The 21429-nt window shown below is 47.4% G+C and overlaps 1 protein-coding gene across 1 annotated transcript in view; it reads right to left on the bottom strand.

The window, feature by feature from the left end:
* Positions 1 to 21429, bottom strand: part of LOC121269131 (1-phosphatidylinositol 4,5-bisphosphate phosphodiesterase delta-3-like) — a 195189-nt gene that overhangs the window by 76122 nt on the left and 97638 nt on the right. Inside the window, exons 6-7 of the mRNA XM_041173618.1 lie at positions 8732 to 8933; positions 17 to 161 (exon numbers count right to left, since the gene is read on the bottom strand). Coding sequence (XP_041029552.1) covers positions 17 to 161; positions 8732 to 8933 — 347 coding nt within the window. The remainder of the gene's footprint in view (positions 1 to 16; positions 162 to 8731; positions 8934 to 21429) is intronic.

The following is a 21429-nucleotide window of genomic DNA, read 5'->3' as shown; positions in this document are numbered from 1 at the left end:
ATCCCTATTGACTTACCGTGAAAGCGTAATCCCGGATGGTTGTGATGACATCTTTGAAGAGGATTTTTGAGGTGAGCGTGTATCCATGGTAGATGATTGGCTCTCCATTTGGCCCCTCCCAGCAGTCCAACTCCACACAGCGACAGCCCCTCAGGAGAGCTCTGAAAAACACCCAGAGCCACACACTAAACATTGGCAATGTGCTGCTGATTACAGGCTGCAGACTACACACAAGGTGAGGTATGGCTCATTATTATCTTTCCATTGGAATGAGCAGCTAATTTAACAAGTAGGAAAGGTTCGATCAGCCACTGGCTGCTTGAGAAAGATTAAAAACAAAACAAGCTGCTGACATTTCAAACATCTCAATGTTTGTTCTGTTCAATGTTCCTGTTTCCTCACATGTTGGGATAGGGATCCATTGGTTCTGACTACTGGTGGGATAAGGGGTCCACATCTGCTGACTCCTGGAGTCCTCTCTGCCTCTCTTGGATCTTACAAAGGGCTCATCAAGGCACTTGGCACTGGCTCATTACAAGCAGTAAACTCAACTGTTCCCTCACCTTCCTCCCCCGCAGTGTGCCCACTGGGGGCTAACCCTGCCAAACTCCTTCCCAGCCACCTCATCCCTCCCACTGCTGGCCCTGTGGACTCTGCCAGCAGATCAGCTCCCATTGCCCCTCGATCCATTTCCCTCCGGAACAACCATTTACTTGTGAACAAGGCCCTCATCCAAGAATATAATGTGCATGAGTGCATCAGCATCACAGCCTTAACAGGCTGATAGATGATGACACCTTCCCCTTAATGAAGCATCCCTTCCTGGATACATCTTCCACCACTTGTCCTGTCTGGACTGTGGTGCTGGTGGTTTGGTGCTTCTCACCAGATCACACCCTGGCCGGACCCCCTCCTCCTCCTTAGAACCTCCTCCTGGTTCCATCCACTCACCTCTCATTGAAAATCACCATTCTCTCCCCAGCCCAAAATACAATATCTCATGGAGAAATTTTCACCGCTTTCCTCCTTGAGCCTCTGCATGGAATAACTTCTCAGTGATTTCAACCTCCACCTGACATCATCGTCCTCTCTCCTCTGAGTTCACTCATTCCCCCCTAAATCTCTTCCTCCTTGTAAGCTCCCCAACCCAAATTCCCAGCCACCCCTTTCACTGTGCCGGGTTTGTTAGTGCCAATGCATCGATCACAGATAAGGCTATCTCTGATCACTTCTGTGTATCACTCACCACCCACACACCACTTCCACATCCCAACCCAATCCATGTCTGTATCTGTCCTGGGAAAAAAACTCTCCCAATTGCACTTTCAAAATCCCAACTCGCTAGCCTTTGGCCCTTCATTCATCACATTTCTGAAGCTACTGCTTTACTCAGCTACCTAGTCCCCACTAAAACCATTGCTCTCTCTCTCACCCTGGGTGTTCCCCCTGGTCTCATCTCCACTCCCTTAAGTCCAAGGACGCACACTTGAATAGACATGGTGGACAACTGCTTTAGCCATTCACCCCCAGGTCTGACTGAACCACATAAAACACTATCAGCTCCCGTCTGCTAAAACTGTTCACCATTCCAGATCAGCCTTGAATGCAAAGAAAACCCCCGGCTTCATTTATCTATAGCAGACTGTCTTCTTAAACCCCTCTCCCCTGTGCCCTCCACCCTCACCTCTAACAATAAGTGTGTGGATCGAGCTCATGGACTTTTTGATCACTAAGAATGAGACGTTCCAATCAGCTTCCTCTGCAGCTTCTCTCCCTTCCACTAGCCTGCCTGGCCAAACATCCTGTAAAATCCCCCCTGCCCTATCCCTGAACTAATTTCTTTCTTTAGTTTCTCTCTTATCTCCCCTCATATCCTCTCTAAGCTCATCTTGTCCGCGATACTCACCTCCTGTTCACTCGATCCTATTTCAACTAAAGGGCTGGCCTCCCAACTTCCCCTCCTGATCTTCGATGTTAGCTGATATGGTTATTGGTTCTCTCTTTTCAGGTGTTATTCCTCTCTCCTCTAACTCTGCTGTAATTGCCCCTCTCCTCAAAAAACCAACCCTTGACACCACACCCCCCTCCCCGCAGCCCCCATCCTTGCAAACTACTGCCCCATCTCCAACCTCCCTTTCCTCTCCAAAGTCCTTGAACTCGTTGTTGCTTCCAAAATCCGGGTCTATTTTTACCTGGAACTCCACATTTGAATCTCTCCAATCAGGTTCTGCCTCTGCCGCAGTATCAAAATCGCTCTCATTAAAGTCGTAAGTGACATCCTGTGTGACTGTGACAAAGGTAAACTTTCCCTCCTCGTCCTTCTCAACCTGTCTGAGCCTTTGACACAGTTGACCACACCATTCTCCTCCAACTCTTCTCCACTGTTACCCAGCTGGCTGGGACGGCTCTCACCTGGTTCCATTCTTAGCAATCTACTCATACTCAGAGAATCACTTGCAATGGCTTCTCTTCCTGTTCCCACACTGTTACCGCTTATGGCCCCAAGGATCTATCCTTGATCCCCTCCTAGTTCTTATCTACATACTGCTCCTTGACAACATCATCCACAAACACAATGTTACTTTCCACATGTACACAGACAACACCCAGCTCAACCTCACCACCACCTCTCTTGACTCTTCCACTGCTGCTAAATTGTCAGATTGCTTATCTGACATCCAGTGACTGAACTGACTGCAGACAACAAGCTCATTGTGTTTAGTATCACAGCTCAAAGGGCTCATGATACTGAAAGCTTGTGGTATTGTACAAGGAGCTGTTGAGACCTGGGTTCCATTCTGATTATACTGACATCCAGTACTGAATGAACAGACATTTCCTCCAATTAGATATTGGGAAGACTGAAGCCATTGTTTTTGGTTTCCGTTCCACACTCTATTCCCCAGGTACTGATTCCCTCCATCTCCCAGACAGCAGTCTGAGGGTAAGTCAATCTGTTCACAACCTTGGAGTCACGCTAAGGCCGACCGCCTATTTCCACCTTTGTAACATTGCCCAACTTCACCCCTACCTCAGCTCATCTGCCACTGGAACCCTCATTCATGCCTTTGCTAATGTAGATGTATTGGAGGGGAAGTTACAGAAGCATATGAGGGAAAAGAGAACAGAGGGTTACAATGGTAGGTTTAGATGAATAAAGATGTGGCAGCCTGGTGTGCAGCATAAACACCAGCATGTACTGGTTGGGCCAAATGGCTTGTTTCTATGCTGTATATCCTATGTAATCCTATGTATTCTAACACATTCCTGGTTAGTTTCCCACATTCTATCCTCCATAAACTTGAGGTTATCCAAAATTTGGCTCCTGGTTAACTAACGGATTTAAAAATTATCATCCTTGTTTTCAAATCCCTCAATGGCCTCGCCCTCTCTATCTCTTTAATCTCCTCTAGCCCCACAATCCTCCAAGATATCTGGTCCTTGAATTCTGGAATCTTGAGAATGCCTGATTTGCTCCACCATTGGTGGCCGTGCCTTCAGTTGCCTAGGCCCTAAACTCTGGAATTCCCTCCCTATACCACTCCACCTCAAGCCTTAGCTTTTCACCTTTAAAACGCTCCTTAAAATTTACCTCCTTGAAAAAGCTTTTGGTCATTTGCCCTAATATCTCCTAACGTAGCTCTATGTCATATTTTGTTTTATAAAGCTCTTGTGAGGCTCCTTGCGATGTTTCATTATGCAGAAGGCATTATAGAGATATAAGCTGTTGTTGTTGTTATTGTTGACTCTTGCTGGAGTTAAGGTCCATTGGTGCTGGAAGTCCAGTGTCCTTTCATCACATATGATTCTGACTAGAGCATTTCAGCATGCTGTTTGACCATATCAGGCATCACAGCCAGGCACAGTCCCGCCCTCAGCTGGGGTGATGCCGCAAGGGGTGATGGGATAGTGGCAGCAGTAGGTGCTTTAGATGAGGCCAATTGAATTACTCTGGATAAATTCATCTTTCAGACAGCTCGGCTTTGAATTCTAACCCTTTAAACTCAATAAGCACAACAAATGTGCAGCATTTATGAAAGGTACGGGTGTGACTAATGCAACAGAGATAGGGAAGCAGGCTGTATACAGACTTCCCTCTTAAAGGGTGAGAAATATTTCAGTCAAACTTTCCCTGGGTGTAGCTGGGTGGCTGTTAGGGCAATACATGGCCTTACTCCCAAGAGCCTGGAGAGGGGAACAAACACCCACAAGGTTCCTGCTGCTACAAGGTGGACTGCAGCAACTTGCCAAGGCTCCTTCAAGAGCATCTTTTAAACCTGTAACCTCTATCACCAAAAGGAAGAAGGGATGCAGGTGTTGTGTTACTCGCCTCTACCGCAAGCTTACCAAACACTCATCGATGAATGGGAGCAAACTCTTGGATCCTTTATTGATGAATGACAGACAACAGGGTTATTGCAGAGCTCAACATGGACATACTGACAGGGGATTAACACTGCTCCAACTGCTGCGTCACATATTGCCTTGCATGGTGATGATGTATTTTAACTATATACATATTCAGTGATATGCTAATCAGAATACTGCACTACATACATTAAAGCAATATCACAACGTCCTACTTTTCCTTCAACAGAAACATTGCACAAACTGAATATACATATACATATATATACATAATAGAATAGGATTGTTGTGAATACTATTTACACAGATGTGAAATCTCACATCAATAATTGTCTCTATAATGTACAAGTGGTTTACTGATCTGGTAATAGTAAAAACTCTCTGAGATCTGGAATCGTCAGCACTGTGCTCTTGATTCATTGGTGTAGATGTACAAGTATCTTGCACATGAGTGTTATGCTGGATGTCTTCCTCAACTCCACTCTCAGACTCGAATCTGAACGAGCTCTTGATGCTACAAGAGCACTAGGCATGATGCTGTTGGATAATTCTCTCATTGGCCTTTATTCCTCTTCAACATCACTCCATTTCATATGACCATTGCTCATTGCAGATCTTCGACACCTCTGCAGGGAGCCAGGTTTTTTCTGTTGAGTAGATAGCTCAAGCATTCTGCCCTTTGTGTAAAGGAGGCAGCTCCATGCCCAGATGCCCATCATGTGTAGACTTTAATCTATTCCTGTCTCTCCAGTAATCTTCCCTATCCTGATGATAACCTGGTCAGATGATGACTTGCAAGTTTTGTTCTGATCTACTTTCCAACCACGATCCTGGCTGGTGATGGTAATCTCATATCCGATGGTGTTGCCCATCAATTCAATACAACAACATGAAAATCCTGATTGCTCTCTCTGTGTTTCACAATGAGTGATTTGACTGTATGAACCATCCTGTCAGTGAGCTGATTGAGCCTCAGGTAATGTGCAGATACTGTTAGTTAGTTTGCACCCCACTTGGCACACATCTCTTGGAATGGTTTTCCATTATATTGTGAACCATTATCTGACATGACTAAAGATTACACTCATCATGTTTGCTACCGGTGTGCTAGATGTATTCTTTAACTGTTGAAAGATTGGAAATTTTGAGAGGTAGTCAGTGACTAAGAGATAATCGTCACTGGGGACGGTAAATAAATGAGTCGCAATCCTCGACCATAGGTGTGATGGAATGTGGTGAGGTTGGGGCAATGCTCTGCATGGGCTTGGTTAGTGCTATTAGTGCACCTCACAGAACCTCACAGCTATTTCAATGTCCCTCTTTATCCCAGGCCAATAAACTGTCTCCCTTGCCAGGCGCCTTGTCCTCTCCATACACATGGCCCTGATGTCGTTGAAAAAGTACATCTAGATGAAGCATTTCTGGAACAAACTTGTCTTACTTCAAGGGTCACTTCACTCGTGATTGCAAATTCACTAAGGCGTGACCAAAATGATTTGAGATTGTCTTGAACCTCCTGGACTGTGTCAGGCCATCTGTTGATAATAACTTGCCATAAGAAGAGAATATTTGGATGTTTCTTCTCTAAGTGCTCGCAATTATGCTGCCAAAAACTCATCGGGTTGATATTATACCTGTCTTCAACTTCACACATCTAGATCTAAAGATCTAGGGAAACGTCTTCAGTCTTCTTTGGGTTCCACATTCCCATCTACCCCCTGTTAACCTTTGATTCCCTTGCCTAACAAAAATCTGTCTACCTCTGCCTTAAAAATATTCAATGACCCCTCCTCCACCACCTTAAGGGGCAGAGAGTTCCAAAGTTGTACAGCCCTCTGAAAGAATATTCAAGGACAAAAACAAAATACCTGGAAAAACTCAGCAGGTCTGACAGCATCTGCGGAGAGGAACACAGTTAGCGTTTTGAGTCTGAATGACTCTTCATCAGAACTAAAGAGAAATAGAAATGAGGTGAAATATAAGCTGGTTTAAGAGGGGGTGGGACAGGTAGAGCTGGATAGAGGGCCAGCGATAGGTGGAGATTGCCAAAAGATGTCGTAGACAAAAGGACAAAGAGGTGTTGAAGGTGGTGATATTATCTAAGGAATGTGCTATTTAAGGGTAGAAAGCAGGATGAGCAAGGTACAGATAGCACTAGTGGGGGTGGGGTGGGGGGAATCGAAACAGGCTAAAAGGAAGAGATAAAACAATGGATGGAAAAACATTTAAAAATAATGGAAATACGTGGGAAAAGAAAAATATATATAAATTATTGGAGAAAAGGGAGATCGGAAAGGGGGTGGGGATAGAGGAGAGAGCTCATGATCTAAAGTTGTTGAACTGAATATTCATTCCGGAAGGCTGTAAAGTGCCTAGTTGGAAGATGAGGTGTTGTTCCTCCAGTTTGCTTTGAGCTTCACTGGAACAATGCAGCAGGCCAAGGACAGACATATGGGCATGAGAGCAGGGTGGAGTGTTGAAATGGCAAGGGACAGGGAGGTCTGGGTCATGCTCGCAGACAGACCGAAGATGTTCCACAAAGCGGTCACCCAATCTGCGTTTGGTCTCTCCAATGTAGAGGAAACTGCATTGGGAGCAGCGTTATTCGATATTCGATGTGCGCTCTTACTAATGCCCTGGATAACTGAACATAACATCCTTACTTTTATGTTCCATTTCTCTCGTAATAAAAGATATATTCGTAGTAATTACAAACGCTGCTAATCTCCTCAAAATGTCAATGAAATAAAGATGTTTCTCCTGCATGAGCTCTCAACCCACAAATACCTGTGCCTGTACACAGCAAGACCTGGACAACATCCCAGACCTAGCTTAGGCAATTAAGCGGCAAGTAACATTGGCATCACACACAAGTGCCAGGCAATGACCATCTCCAACAAGAGAGAATCCAACCATTTCTCTTTGACATTCAATGGCTTTACCATCACTGAATTCTCCTCTACCAACATTCTTGGGGTTACCATTGATCAGGACTGGACTAGCCATATAAATACTGTGGCTACAAGAGCAGGTCAGGGGTTAGGAATTTCATGGCGAGTAACTCACCTCCTGACTCCCCAAGGTCTGTCCACCATCTGCAAAGCACAATTCAGGAGTGTGGTGGAATACTCCCCACTTGCCTGGATGAGTGCAGCTCCCACAACACTCAAGAGGCTTGACACCTTCCAGGACAAAGCAACCCACTTGACTGGCACCCCACCCATCACCTTCAACATTCACTCTCTCCACCATCAACGCACAGTAGCAGCAGTGTGTACCCTCTACAAGATGCACTGCAGGAACTCACCAAGACTCCTTCGATAGCACCTTCCAAACCTGTGACCTTTTCCACCAAGAAGGACAAGGGCAGCAGCCACATGGGAACACCACCACATGGAAGTTCCCCTCCAAGTCACTCACCATCCTGGCTTGGAAATATATCACTGTTCCTTTATTCTTACTGGGTCAAAATCCTGGAACACCCTTCCTAACAGCACCGTGGGTGTACCTACAGCACGTGGACTGCAGCGGTTCAAGGAGGCAGCTCACCACCTTCTGATGGGTGACAAGGGATGGGACGAGGCTGGCCTTTGCAAGTGGCACCCGTACCCAAAAATTTTTTTTTAAAAGGCCCCAATACTGTGTGAGCTTGACAGCAACAATAATGTTAAAAGGATTTGTAAAGCGGAAGAACCAGCAGCACTGAAATTTTTGAAACTATGACCTCTGACTGATATTCCTAATTGGTGCCAAATGATGGACAGTGTTTTACTCTTTCACGGGATGTGAACGTTGCTGGCTAGGCCAGTATTTATTGCCCATCCCTAATTGCCCCTTGAAACAGTGAGGGTGAGCTGCCTTCTTGAACCACTGCAGTCCATGTGGTGTAGGTACACCCACAGTGCTGTTAGGGAGGGGGTTCCAGGATTTTGACCCAGTAACACTGAAGGAACGGTGATATATTTCCAAGTCAGGATGGTGAGTGGCTTGGAGGGGAACTTCCAGGCGGTGGTGTTCCCATGTGGCTGCTGCCTTTGTAGAGATGGTAGAGATCGCGGGTTTGGAAGGTGCTGCTGAAGGAATGATTTGCAGCAGTGTATCTTGTTGATGGAACAACTGCTGCCACTGTGCAATGGTGGTAGGGGGAATGAATACTGAAAGTGGTGGATGGGGTGTTGATCAAGTGGGCTGCTTTGCCCTGGATGATGTTGAGTTTCTTGAGTGTTGTCACAGTCACACTAATCCAGGCAAGTGGAGAGTATTCCCATCACAGTCCTGACTTTGTGTTCTGGGTCCAGCTCTGCTAGAACTGGGAGTGAGACCACCTAAACGTAATTCACATAAGAAGCTGATGATAGCTTACCTAATATAGGCCTCAGTACTGCTGGGTCCTCCCAGCTGGTCCTCCATCAGATAGGTGTTATGGGAAGAAGAGATGAAGTAGTGGCTGAGTGGATGGGTCATGTCTTGGAAAACCTGGTCATGGCTGGAGTTAAACACGTCCCCATCAGGAGACAGCAGGTACATCATGAAGCCATCTTGGGTCAAGAGCTGGTTCTGCTTAGCTGAAGGTTAGAAACAGATTCAAGGTTACTATTATAAAAGGAGGACATTACATTCTTTTCTTCTTGTTTAATTTCTTAAACCCAGCCCCCAATCTGGCCCTGCACCACATTTCCACCATCGAGGTGCAGTTTCCAGTGTAAGACCAACCCCAGGGTTTCTGCTGTTCTGTAATTGGCTATTACAAGTCACATGATAGCAGTATAATCTATACCTCCTATAACATATATCTCCTGGAAATTCTGGGAGATACATTAGGGCTGGAAATGAAACCCTTCTGGCTCTTTGAACACAGGGTAAAGGAGAGTCCAAACAGCCTGGAAAGCCATCCTGCACTGCGTCACAATTACACTGTTTCTCAAATACAGGGCTGTATTTTCATGGAGGCAAGTTCAGGTGTCGGGTCTGTAAAAAGGGTGCTTCTGGATGGCCTGTGCATCTCTTGACACCTCTGGGATGCGGTGCAGTGGGGAGTGAAGTGGGTGGGGGGGCAGCCAAAACCCTGCACACCTCCAGTTAACTGCATTGTTGATGGGCTGGGGAAGGCGGCAAATGGGAAAGGCAAATGGTCTGGGCACATTAGTGCCCACCAGGCAGGGGCATGGAAGGGAGCAGTGATGTAATGTTGCTGCTCAATTAAAATGTTGAACAAGGGATTAATGTAACTGAGTTTTACAAGCCAGGGCACAAAGGGCCAGATTTTTGTGGAGTCCAGGCCTTTAAAAATGGCGAATGAAGCACGATTCTGGGATTCATGCCCCCACTTCCAGCGCCCCCAATTTCCACGAGCAAGGGAGAAGACTGTGGGCAGCGAACCCGCATCCTGCATTCCCAACCAGGCCAGCTCCATTGTGGGGTTAGAGATCTCCTAGCCCGCAACAATTTTCATGGAGTTGGGCCAACTTCTCAAGGAGTCACAGTCACAGGCCCTCAGAGGATTCATGAACTATGGTTTGGAGGCGGGAATCTTTTGAAAGATAACTTCAAAAGGTCTTACTCTTGCCTACCCCCCATGCCGACACTTACACCCCCCACCCCCAATGGCTTGTCATAACCTCCATCCAACCCATGTCCCTCCAACCAATCCCAATGTAAACTCATAATACATCCATAACCATTGACCAAAGTATACTCTTTGTGTAGAACCAATGAACCCTATAATTAACATTGGCAGGTATGGAAAAGCTTTAAAAACAGGCATTCATAACTTTAACAAACTGCTGTTATTATAACCCTTTAAAACTGTCAATCAACCAAACATTTAAAGTATTAATAGTAGAAACTATAAGCACTTGAAACTCCTTTATCTTGTATAAATAAACATTAAGCTAGTGACAAAATAGATGTAAGACAAAGAGCTGTCAATCATGCAATGTTTGCCTTTGTACATACCTACAAAGGAATCGAAGTTTGGGCTCTCAGTCAAGCTTTCATAATGGAGACAAGATGTTTACAACAGTCTTCATAAGGGATTTAAATTATTCATGTGGGTCCCATAATAAATGAGATGTTTTGGGAGGTGAAGCTAGTTAGTTGAAATCCCTACCTGGGACATCCTAGGTATGTTACATTGCCATGAGATACATTGCAGTGTGAATACCCTTTTGTTTTGTGTTTATCTGCATAACTTTTCACAGAAGACGGACAGTTTATGCCAGGAGATGGAACAGCTTGGAAACAGGCAGAGAGTGAAAGCTGCCAGCAGTGTAGGCCAGCAACAGAAGAGCTACTGAAAACTAAGAGAGTTTTCTAATATTGAAGTCACTAATCAAGAAAACAGTGAGGCCTGTGATTGACCTGGGGTGTGCACAATCATGAAGTACTTTAAGAGAGTTGAAGGAGCACCAAGCCTGATGCTAGTGGAAGGACCCCAAGAAATCTCATACCTCAGAAAATAGTGGGAACACTGAGGACAATCAAAGTGAATTCCTGAGAGCTGTGGCACACCTGGGTTTGGTCCCAGGAGAAGCATATACCCTACACCCCTCATTGCAACACTGATATAAGCTACACCCTTCACTGTAACACTGATATGCCTCACGTCCCTCACTGTAACACACTCTCTGAGGTACCTTACAGCCCTCACTGTAACACGGATATAATCCATACCGCCCACTGAAACACTGTCTGATGTACCTCACTTGCCTCACTGGAACACCCCCTGATATACTACACACCCCTCACTGTAACACTGATATACCCCACACCCCTCACTGTAACACTGATATACCCCACACCCCTAATTTAACACTCTGATATACCTCACATCCCTCACTGTAACACTGATATAACCCACACCCCTCAACGTAACACTGATATATCTCACACCCCTCACTGTAACACTGATATACCCCACACCCCTCACTGTAACACTGATATAACTCACATCCCTAACTGTAACATTGATATAAATCACGCCCCTCACTGTAACACTGATATACCCCACACACCTCACTTTAACACTGATATACCTCACACCCCTCACTGTAACACTGATATATCCTGCACCCCTCACTGTAACACTGATATACCCCACACCCCTCACTGTAACACTGATATACCCCACACCCCTCACCGTAACACTGATATAACCCACACCCCTCACTGTAACACTGATATATGTCACACCCCTCACTGTAACACTGATATACCCCACACCCCTCACTGTAACACTGATATACCCCACACCCCTCACTGTAACACTGATACACCCCGCACCCCTCACTGTAACACTGATATACCCTGCACCCCTCACTGTAACACTGATACACCCCGCACCCCTCACTATAACACTGATATAACCCACACCCCTCACTGTAACACTGATATAACCCACACCCCTCACTGTAACACTGATATATCTCACACCCCTCACTGTAACACTGATATACCTCACACCCCTCACTGTAACACTGATATACCCCACACCCCTCACTGTAACACTGATATACCCCACACCCCTCACTGTAACACTGATACACCCCGCACCCCTCACTGTAACACTGATATACCCTGCACCCCTCACTGTAACACTGATATACCCCGCACCCCTCACTGTAACACTGATATACCTCGCACCCCTCACTGTAACACTGATATAACCCACACCCCTCACTATAACACTGATATAACCCACACCCCTCACTGTAACACTAATATACCCCACACCCCTCACTGTAACACTCCGATATACCCCGCACCCCTCACTATAACACTGATATACCCCGCACCCCTCACTGTAACACTCTGATATACCCCACACCCCTCACTGTAACACTGATATACCCCGCACCCCTCACTGTAACACTGATATAACCCGCACCCCTCACTGTAACACACTCTGATGTACCCCACACCCCCCACTGTAACACTGATATACCCCGCACCCCTCACTGTAACACTCTGATATACCCCGCACCCCTCACTGTAACACTCTGATATACCCCACACCCCTCCCTGTAACACACTCTGATATACCCCACACCCCTCCCTGTAACACACTCTGATATACCCCACACCCCTCACTGTAACACACTCTGATATACCCCACACCCCTCACTGTAACACACTCTGATATACCCCACACCCCTCCCTGTAACACACTCTGATATACCCCACACCTCTCACTGTAACACACTCTGATATACCCCACACCCCTCACTGTAACACACTCTGATATACCCCACACCCCTCACTGTAACACACTCTGATATACCCCACACCCCTCACTGTAACACTCCGATATACCCCGCACCCCTCACTATAACACTGATATACCCCGCACCCCTCACTGTAACACTGATATACCCCGCACCCCTCACTGTAACACTGATATAACCCGCACCCCTCACTGCAACACACTCTGATGTACCCCACACCCCTCACTGTAACACTGATATACCCCGCACCCCTCACTGTAACACTCTGATATACCCCGCACCCCTCACTGTAACACTCTGATATACCCCACACCCCTCCCTGTAACACACTCTGATATACCCCACACCCCTCCCTGTAACACACTCTGATATACCCCACACCCCTCACTGTAACACACTCTGATATACCCCACACCCCTCCCTGTAACACACTCTGATGTACACCACACCCCTCACTGTAACACTCTCTGATATACCCCACACCCCTCCCTGTAACACACTCTGATATACCCCACACCCCACACTGTAACACACTCTGATATACCCCACACCCCTCACTGTAACACTCTCTGATATACCCCACACCCTCACTATAACACTGATATACCCCACACCCCTCACTGTAACACACTCTGATATACCCCACACCCCTCACTGTAACACACTCTGATATACCCCACACCCCTCCCTGTAACACTCTCTGATATACCCCACACCCCTCACTGTAACACACTCTGATATACCCCACACCCCTCACTGTAACACTCTGATATACCCCGCACCCCTCACTGTAACACACTCTGATATACCCCACACCCCTCACTGTAACACTCTCTGATATACCCCACACCCCTCACTGTAACACACTCTGATATACCCCACACCCCTCACTGTAACACACTCTGATATACCCCACACCCCTCCCTGTAACACACTCTGATGTGCCCCGCACCCCTCACTGTAACACGCTCTGATATACCCCACACCCCTCACTGTAACACACTCTGATATACCCAACACCCCTCACTGTAACACTCTGATATACCCCACACCCCTCCCTGTAACACGCTCTGATATACCCCACACCCCTCACCGTAACACACTCTGATGTGCCCCACACCCCTCACTGTAACACACTCTGATATACCCCACACCCCTCACTGTAACACACTCTGATATACGCCACACCCCTCACTGTAACACACTCTGATATACCCCACACCCCTCCCTGTAACACACTCTGATATACCCCACACCCCTCACTGTAACACACTCTGATATACGCCACACCCCTCACTGTAACACACTCTGATATACCCCACACCCCTCCCTGTAACACACTCTGATATACCCCACACCCCTCACTGTAACACACTCTGATATACCCCACACCCCTCACTGTAACACACTCTGATGTGCCCCACACCCCTCACTGTAACACTCTCTGATGTACCCCACACCCCTCACTGTAACACTCTCTGATATACCCCACACCCCTCACTGTAACACTCTCTGATATACCCCGCACCCCTCACTGTCGCTTCCTCTGTTCCACCCTGTAACTTTCACTGTAACCCTCTAATCGACCTGAACCTGCTCTCTGTGATACTGTCTGATATAACCACAGTGAAGGAGCTGGGCAGTGATGGGGAGCTCAGTGTGATGCTGGCCTGTGGCCAGTTAAGTTCTGGCTTTAATCATTTAATGCTTCTAAATATAAAAATATAACGCAAGTAATAACAGAATGCCAAGGATCGCACCCCTCCCAACCAAGCTGAACAAACCCTTACTCAAACCCTGTAAACAAGTAATTCAATCATTTCTATTTTAACATGCTCACAATGTTACTAGTTCTACCATGTGAAATATCAGAGCATTGGTTATCTGAATTCCTGTTTTGCATTGAGTATAATGGTTTCTTCTTAAAACCTTGTTTTCTTTGTCCTAAACTAGATTCACAGAAGCTCAGGGCAGCATACATTCTACATTTAGCCATTTCATTGTTTTCTCATCATTCCATACCCTCCTCACATCACAGAACTCTGTTGATGACTCGGCTTTATGATCCCTGCTGTAACACTGAGAGCGAGCCGAGACACGAAGGGTTAAGGCCATGGCACAGTGAGGCACACCTTCATTTCAGAATCATAATGTGGGTCCAAGCCCATTCCCGAGACTTGGTCACATAATCTATCTGACACCCCAGTGCAAGACGGAGGGAGTGCTGCTCTGTCGGTGGTGCCATCTTTCAGAAGAGACTTTAAACTGAGGTCCCATCTGCCTTCTCAAATGGATGTAAAAGTTCCCCTGGTGCTGTTCAAAACAGCAGAGTTATTGAGCAGCAGAGTGCTCTGGTGTCCTGGTCAATTTTTATCTTCAGCCAACATCACTAAAAGAGATTGTCGGGTCATTATCACATTACTGTTTGCTGTGTGCATATATGTTGCTGTGTTTTCATAAGGACATATGAATTAGGAGCAAGAATAGGCCACTCAGTCCTTCAAGCCTGCTCTGCCATTCAATAAAATCATGACTGATCTGAATGTATCCTCAACCCCACATTCCTGCCCAACCCCCCGATAGCCTTTCACCCCCTTGTTAATCAAGAACCTATCTAGCTCTGCCTTAAAAATATTCAGAGACTCTGCTCCCACTGCCTTTTGAGGAAGAGAGTTCCAAAGACTCTCAATCCTCTGAGAGAAAAAAAATTCTCCTCATCTCTGTTTTAAATGGGTGCCCCCTTATTTTTAAACAGTGACCCCTCATTCTAGATTCTCCCACAAGAGGAAACATCCTCTTCACATCCCCCCTGTCAAGACCCCTCAGGATTTCCAGCATTACAATAGCGCCTACACTTCAAATGTACTTCATTGGTCATAAAGGGTGTTGTGATGTCCTGAGGTTATGAAAGCTGCTAATGCAGACCTTTCTTGCTGTAACTGTTAGGGTCTTATTTCCTGAGCAGCTCCTCTGAATTCAGGAACAAGCACTGCAGAGGTGACTTAGGGCTAAGTTGGATCGACCTGAGTCTAGTTCGGTCCCTTCCTCACTACAGGTCAGTAATTCTAAAGGTGGGTTTTGAGAAATCATTCTGCCTTCATCCTGAACCCACTGTGGAACAGTCCTGGCAATACAATTCCAAGGGGCATTAAGGTGTCTCCTACGTCGCGTATAATCATAGGCCAGGATTTCACAGCCCCTCCCGCCCGGCAGGATGTTATTGTCCCGCTGGGCTGAACGTAGATTTAAAAGGCTCATCGCATCCGCCAGAGAGAGACATGCTGCAGTCGGGCTGTAAAATCCTGGCCATAGAAGTTACAGCACTGAAAGAGGCCATTCAGCCCCTCATGTCCATGCTGGCTCACTGCAACAACAACTCATCTAGTCTCACTACCCTACTCTTTTTCCAGTTGCCAAGCAAATTTTTCCTTTTAAGGTAATAATACAATTCTCTGTTGAAAGCCATGATTAGATCTGCCTCTACCAAACTCTCAGGCTGTGCATTGATTACTTTACTGGGTAGAATTTTGTGCTCCCCCACCCCCCCCCAACTCTCTGTTGGGTTTGCAGGCTGGGGGGGGCCTGTAAAATTCCCTGGGTAGCCCTTCCACCTCTCACACGTGCATCTCTGACCTGTCTGAAATCTTAAAGGGGTGGACGAGGCCTAAGGCAGAACTGTTCTGATAAAATGTGACAGACCGGAAAGGTTAACTCTGTCTTCCTCTGCACCGACGCTATCTAACCCATTGAGTATTTTTGGCATTTTCTGTTTCATTTGCTCCAGGTTCGTGTCCTGAATTTGAATTGCTATCAAAGTGCTAAGAAATGAGCAGAAGTCCATGTACATGGATCAGGAAAAGCTAGGCTTAAAAAGGAATCAAAAAGGCTGATGGGATGTTGGCTCTTCTCTCAAGAACTGGAATACAAAAGGGGAGGAGGTAATATTTCAGTTCCATGGAGCCTTAGTCAGATCCTATCTGGAGTATTGTGTTCAGTTCTGGGCACTGCACCTCAGAAAGGTTATCCCGGCCTTGGAAAGAATGCAGCACAGGTTCCTCAGAATTATACCAGCGCTTAAAAGGTTAAATGATGAGGACAGGTTGCACTAGGTTTGTATTCCCTTGAGTTTAAGAAATTAAGGGGTGAGCCTGTCAAGATGTTTTCAATGGTTAATGGATTTGATGGAGAGAAGGCACTTTGTCTGCTGGGGAAACCCAAAACAAGGAGGCATGATCTTAACGTTAGAGCTGCACAATTTCGAAGTGAAATCAGAAATTGTTCCTTTCACTCAAAGGGTGTTGGAAATAGAACTCTGTCTGCGTAGAGGCTGTGGATACTGGGAGTCAATTGGGATTTTTAAGACAGAGATTGAGAAATCTGTGTTAGGTCAGTTACCATGTAATATGGATCAAAGGCAGATAAAACAAAATTAAATCAGCCATGATTGAGGAAATTGCAGAGGAATATTAGGGTCGTGAGAACAATTCTGCATCTTCACCTTCCACAGCTTCCCGGCCACTTCGCTAGAGCCCTCACATTCCAGTGACCAAGGCAGCGCTTGCAGAGAAACAGGACCCACAGTCTCAGGTAGGTCCCCAACAGGCCCCTGCACAGAGGTTGGCTGTCATGCTCCTCAATGACTTATAGGGGAGAGAGGTAATCAGCCTGTCCTCCACCTCCTCCCAGACAACAAGGGGGCTCAACACAGGAGTGTTCCTGAGCTCAGGGTGCCATGGTGACTCAAGCACTGATGGATTCACCGTGGTGTAGTGTCTCACATTGTAAGCATGAACTTTCCATCGACTGTAAATACACTGTCTAACACAAAGGATGGGTGTAGTGGCATATACTTGCAGAGCGGCACATACAATAGCCGGGTAAACAGTAAACTGCATGTTCTTACTAGCGTCAATGAAAATTGCAGCTAGAAGTCCATCTCAGGCACATGACACTTGTGAAGGGTGTGGTCACACATGTCATTCAGAGGAAGGTCAGGTCCTCAGTAATATTTACAATGACAACAGGAGCCAACCCTGGGGTGTGGAAGTTGAGGGCCCTCGATTTCTATCCATTGGTGTCTGAGGAACTTTGTACTGATTGAAATTCTGGAGGAGCAGCAATCGATTTAGTGTAGGCCCAGCCAGAGGGGCGAGATAAAGGTGGTGACATCATTTGTACACGTGCTCAGCTAAAGCACAGCGGCAACCCCACAGGCCAGGACTGTATGTGTTTTTGAGTGAAGACTGCATTTGTGGGAGCTGGCATTGAAATTACGTCCTTGTCCTTCTAAGTGTTACACGCCATGGGCTGACAAGGAACCTTGGTGAGCTGCTGCACTGAACATTGTGGGTATCCCACGATCCTGCCAGAAGAGGCAGATTAAACTCAAAGTACGTGGATGGTTTGCCCATCACACAGGGTGTCTTTATGTTGCACAGTCTTGAGTTGCTGCATTTCTATTGGTCCAAAAGTCATATCCGCATGTGATGGGTCTTACCTCACATTCCACGCTTGACATAGGGACCGGGCTTCCGTTAGGTACGAGGTGACGCACTCTCCATGTCCCTGACAGCCTCGAACATACACTTGTTAGTCTCTGTCACAGGGCATATCAAGGTCAATCCCTTAACACAGGTGAATTCAGGCTGCTGATGGCCCAGAACTCAGCCATTGTGATGACAGGGTCAAGGGCACTTGTTGATTTTCTCTCTTGTTGGGGAATTGGAATCTGCTGGAAAACGTGAGGCACCTATGTTGCTGTTGTACATTTATGAAGTGATGGTTTTCCAGGCATTTGCTGCTGAAGGTGCAGCTAGGTACTCAATGCTGCCTAGGGGGAGCGCCTCTAGATTAAGTGTTCCCTGGTGATTATGGCATCGTGTACTGAGCCGGCCCTGGGTAAGCAGACACTTCGTTCAGGATTTCTCCCATTGTCAACAACCTCAGTGGCATCTTCATTTGAGCCGAAGAGGTCCTCCTCCTCCTCTTTGTCCTCCTCCTCCTCCACTTCTTCCTCTGATGAGCAGTGTCCATCGCCAGCCTCTGGCTCCTGACTGTGAACGCTCCTTCACTGCACCATATTATGCAGCACATGGGAGGCCATCACTATCCTTTTCAGGAAAGAACTGGAGCGTTCCTCCCAAAGTGGTCAAGGCATCAGAACCACAACTTCACAAGGCCAATAGCCAGCTGGATGAATGCCCTCATCTGGTGTTACATATCAACGCTGCAGTCACGTCTTCAGTCGGCGCAAGGCGGTGAGGAGCCATCTCCTCAATGGGTAGCCCATTGTCCCCTAGTGCCCAGGCACAGACCCAAGGTCTAGGCTTGAAATGTTGCGGCAGGTGTGACTCTGTCGGGATGTAAGAGCTGTGGCAGTTTCTGGGGGATTGTGCATGCTCGTGAAGGATTATCTCATTTTGGTCTCACTCAAGCTGCGTGTTGATAGAATGAAATGACTTTCGATTGATGAATCTGTGCACCTCCTGTGATGGTGCTTCGATGGTGATGTGTGTGCAATCCATCACACCTTACACTTGTGGAAAGCCAGCTATGGAGATGAACCCTGTTGCTCTCTTGAGTCTGTGACTCCACATGTGTGGGGAAATTACGTGCTCCCCAGCATCAGCAAAGAGGGGCATCAGTGACTGAGGTGATACAGCTGTGGGTGCTGCTTGTGAAATGCTGCAGAGGTCCACAGCAGACCCTGGGAGGAGCTGGCTGCAGAGGGGTCAAGGGCCAAAGTAACTTTGACTGCACCTGGCAGTGCATGGGCACCGGTTGTTCGAGGCGTGAGGTCTGCCTCCAACATGAGACAGGTGTCTCTGACCACACCCCAAGACATTCAAAGTCATTGCCTGAATTGCTTCTCGGTCGTGTCGAGGAAACTGAACCTGTTCCAGTAGACCCTCCACTCAGTAGCATCTGACCTTCCTCCATCTTGTGGCTCTCTCTAGGGGCTCCGCCAGCTCATCCCTAGGTACTCTGGCTTTAGCCGCGCGCTGATGCCGCTGCCTTTCCTCTGTAGGCCATATGTGGGGAGGAGTTCCGGCCATTTCTTCAATCTTCCTGGACAACACACTCCCCACCCAGCGAGACTGCAGTCTGTAATGCCCCACACTTGGCTGATGATGCAAGGAATGATGAGGAGGCCCCACACAGATGTTCCCTTCCACTTTTCCAGCCCACCCCATCCCCCCTTCCCTGAGGTCAGACAGCAGCCTCAATCTCAGAGACTGCTACTTTACACAGCTCCTAAGGCTTACAAATCTTTACCTCTAGCCTTCTGAGCTGCTCATGTGTCCAACACTGAGTCCTGGAACACACACTGTGCTTTGAGAGTGGTTTTGGAGTGAAGATCAGGCCTACTTCTTCTCTGCGCCATGTTTAAATTTGAAGATAGCACCTGTGCACTTCATATCTTGCTCCCTCTGCCCACTTGTGAAAATTCTGTCTGGGAGTGGGATTTCCGAATACGGGTCCCATCCGCCATCTTTTAGCTTCTGCAGAACCTCCCTCACTCTGCGAATATCCAGCCTGTTAACTCAGTCTCTCTCTCCACAGATACTGCCAGAGCTGCCGAGGATTTCCAGCATTTTCTGTTTTTATGATGTTTATTTCCTTCTCCCCCATATATACATCAAGTCAGCCCTTAAATACATCAAAATTCTCAGCTTCTATCACTCTATGTGGCCGAGCATTCCACATTGTCGTCATTCTCTGAGTAATGATCTTGAACCCTTTCTTTGGTATGTTATTGGTTATCTTATATTGATTTAATACACACTCTATGGCCAGGATTTTCCCTATGATGAGCGGGATCGGCGAGAGTGGCCACAGGTCAATCAGCTGTGCGCCACCATTTTATAGGGTGGGCCCAGCATAAATCCTGGCTCCTGGGATCGGCAGGAAGGGGCAGGTGGTGGCAGGAGGCCCATGTTCGCTGGGTCCAACTGCGACCCAGTGGCCTATTCAAAAACAGGGCAGAAAGCCGACTTAAGGCTGCCGCTGATGTCGGGCAGGAGGATGTCGAATAGCCTCCTCAGAGAGCAGGTCCGGCGGGAGGGCAGGTCAGTGGGGCACTCGGCCCCCAGGTTTTTGGATGAGTGCCTCACTGCCCTCCTCGAGGAGGTGGCAGCACACTACGAGATCCTGGTGCCCAGGGACAGGAGGAGGAGGCCCCCCCAACATAACAAAATGTGCCTGGGAGGAGGTGGCAGAAAGGGTCAGCTCCCACGATGTGGTGAGACGTACCTGGGTGCAGTGCCGCAAGCGGTTCAATGACCTCGTGTTCGGAAAGGATGAGTACTGTGTTGGCATGGGTCACTTAGCCCAGCAGTTAGGTTGCTAGGGTGGACTAATCAACGCTCCTCTCTCCTCTCAGGAGAAGGCCACACACAATAACGCTGAACGGCTGTGGACTGGTGGAGGGCAGCTCCACCCACTCATACTGACCAGATATGAGCAGGAGGCTCTCGAGCTGGAGAGGCACCATGTGCCCAGGCCTACTGGCCGCGGTGACGTTAGGCTGCCAGTGGGAGGTAAGTGCACTGAGGTCACAATGTCTGTCATTGCCACCATTCCACTGCTGACTGTATATTGATTTCAGCCTCCAACATGGGATCCCCATTGATAACGGAAGGAGGAGCACATCCTGATCCAGGGGCCAGGCATTCACATTATCAGTGTAACAACTTCAACTCATCAAATGTCCCTGTTCTTCCTTTCAGCCTCTCTGGAGCACGCCCACACTCAGGAGGCAGAGAGACCGCCGCTGACCCCTGAGGGCCCTGAAGATATACACGCACCAGCGCCACACCCTCTCAGCCAGGCAGGCACC

This window comes from Carcharodon carcharias, chromosome 23, assembly GCF_017639515.1.
Source record: "Carcharodon carcharias isolate sCarCar2 chromosome 23, sCarCar2.pri, whole genome shotgun sequence".
NCBI classification, from domain to species: domain Eukaryota; kingdom Metazoa; phylum Chordata; class Chondrichthyes; order Lamniformes; family Lamnidae; genus Carcharodon; species Carcharodon carcharias.
The sequence above is the reverse complement of the archived record's forward strand: the minus strand, read 5'-3'. Positions and strand labels throughout refer to the sequence as shown.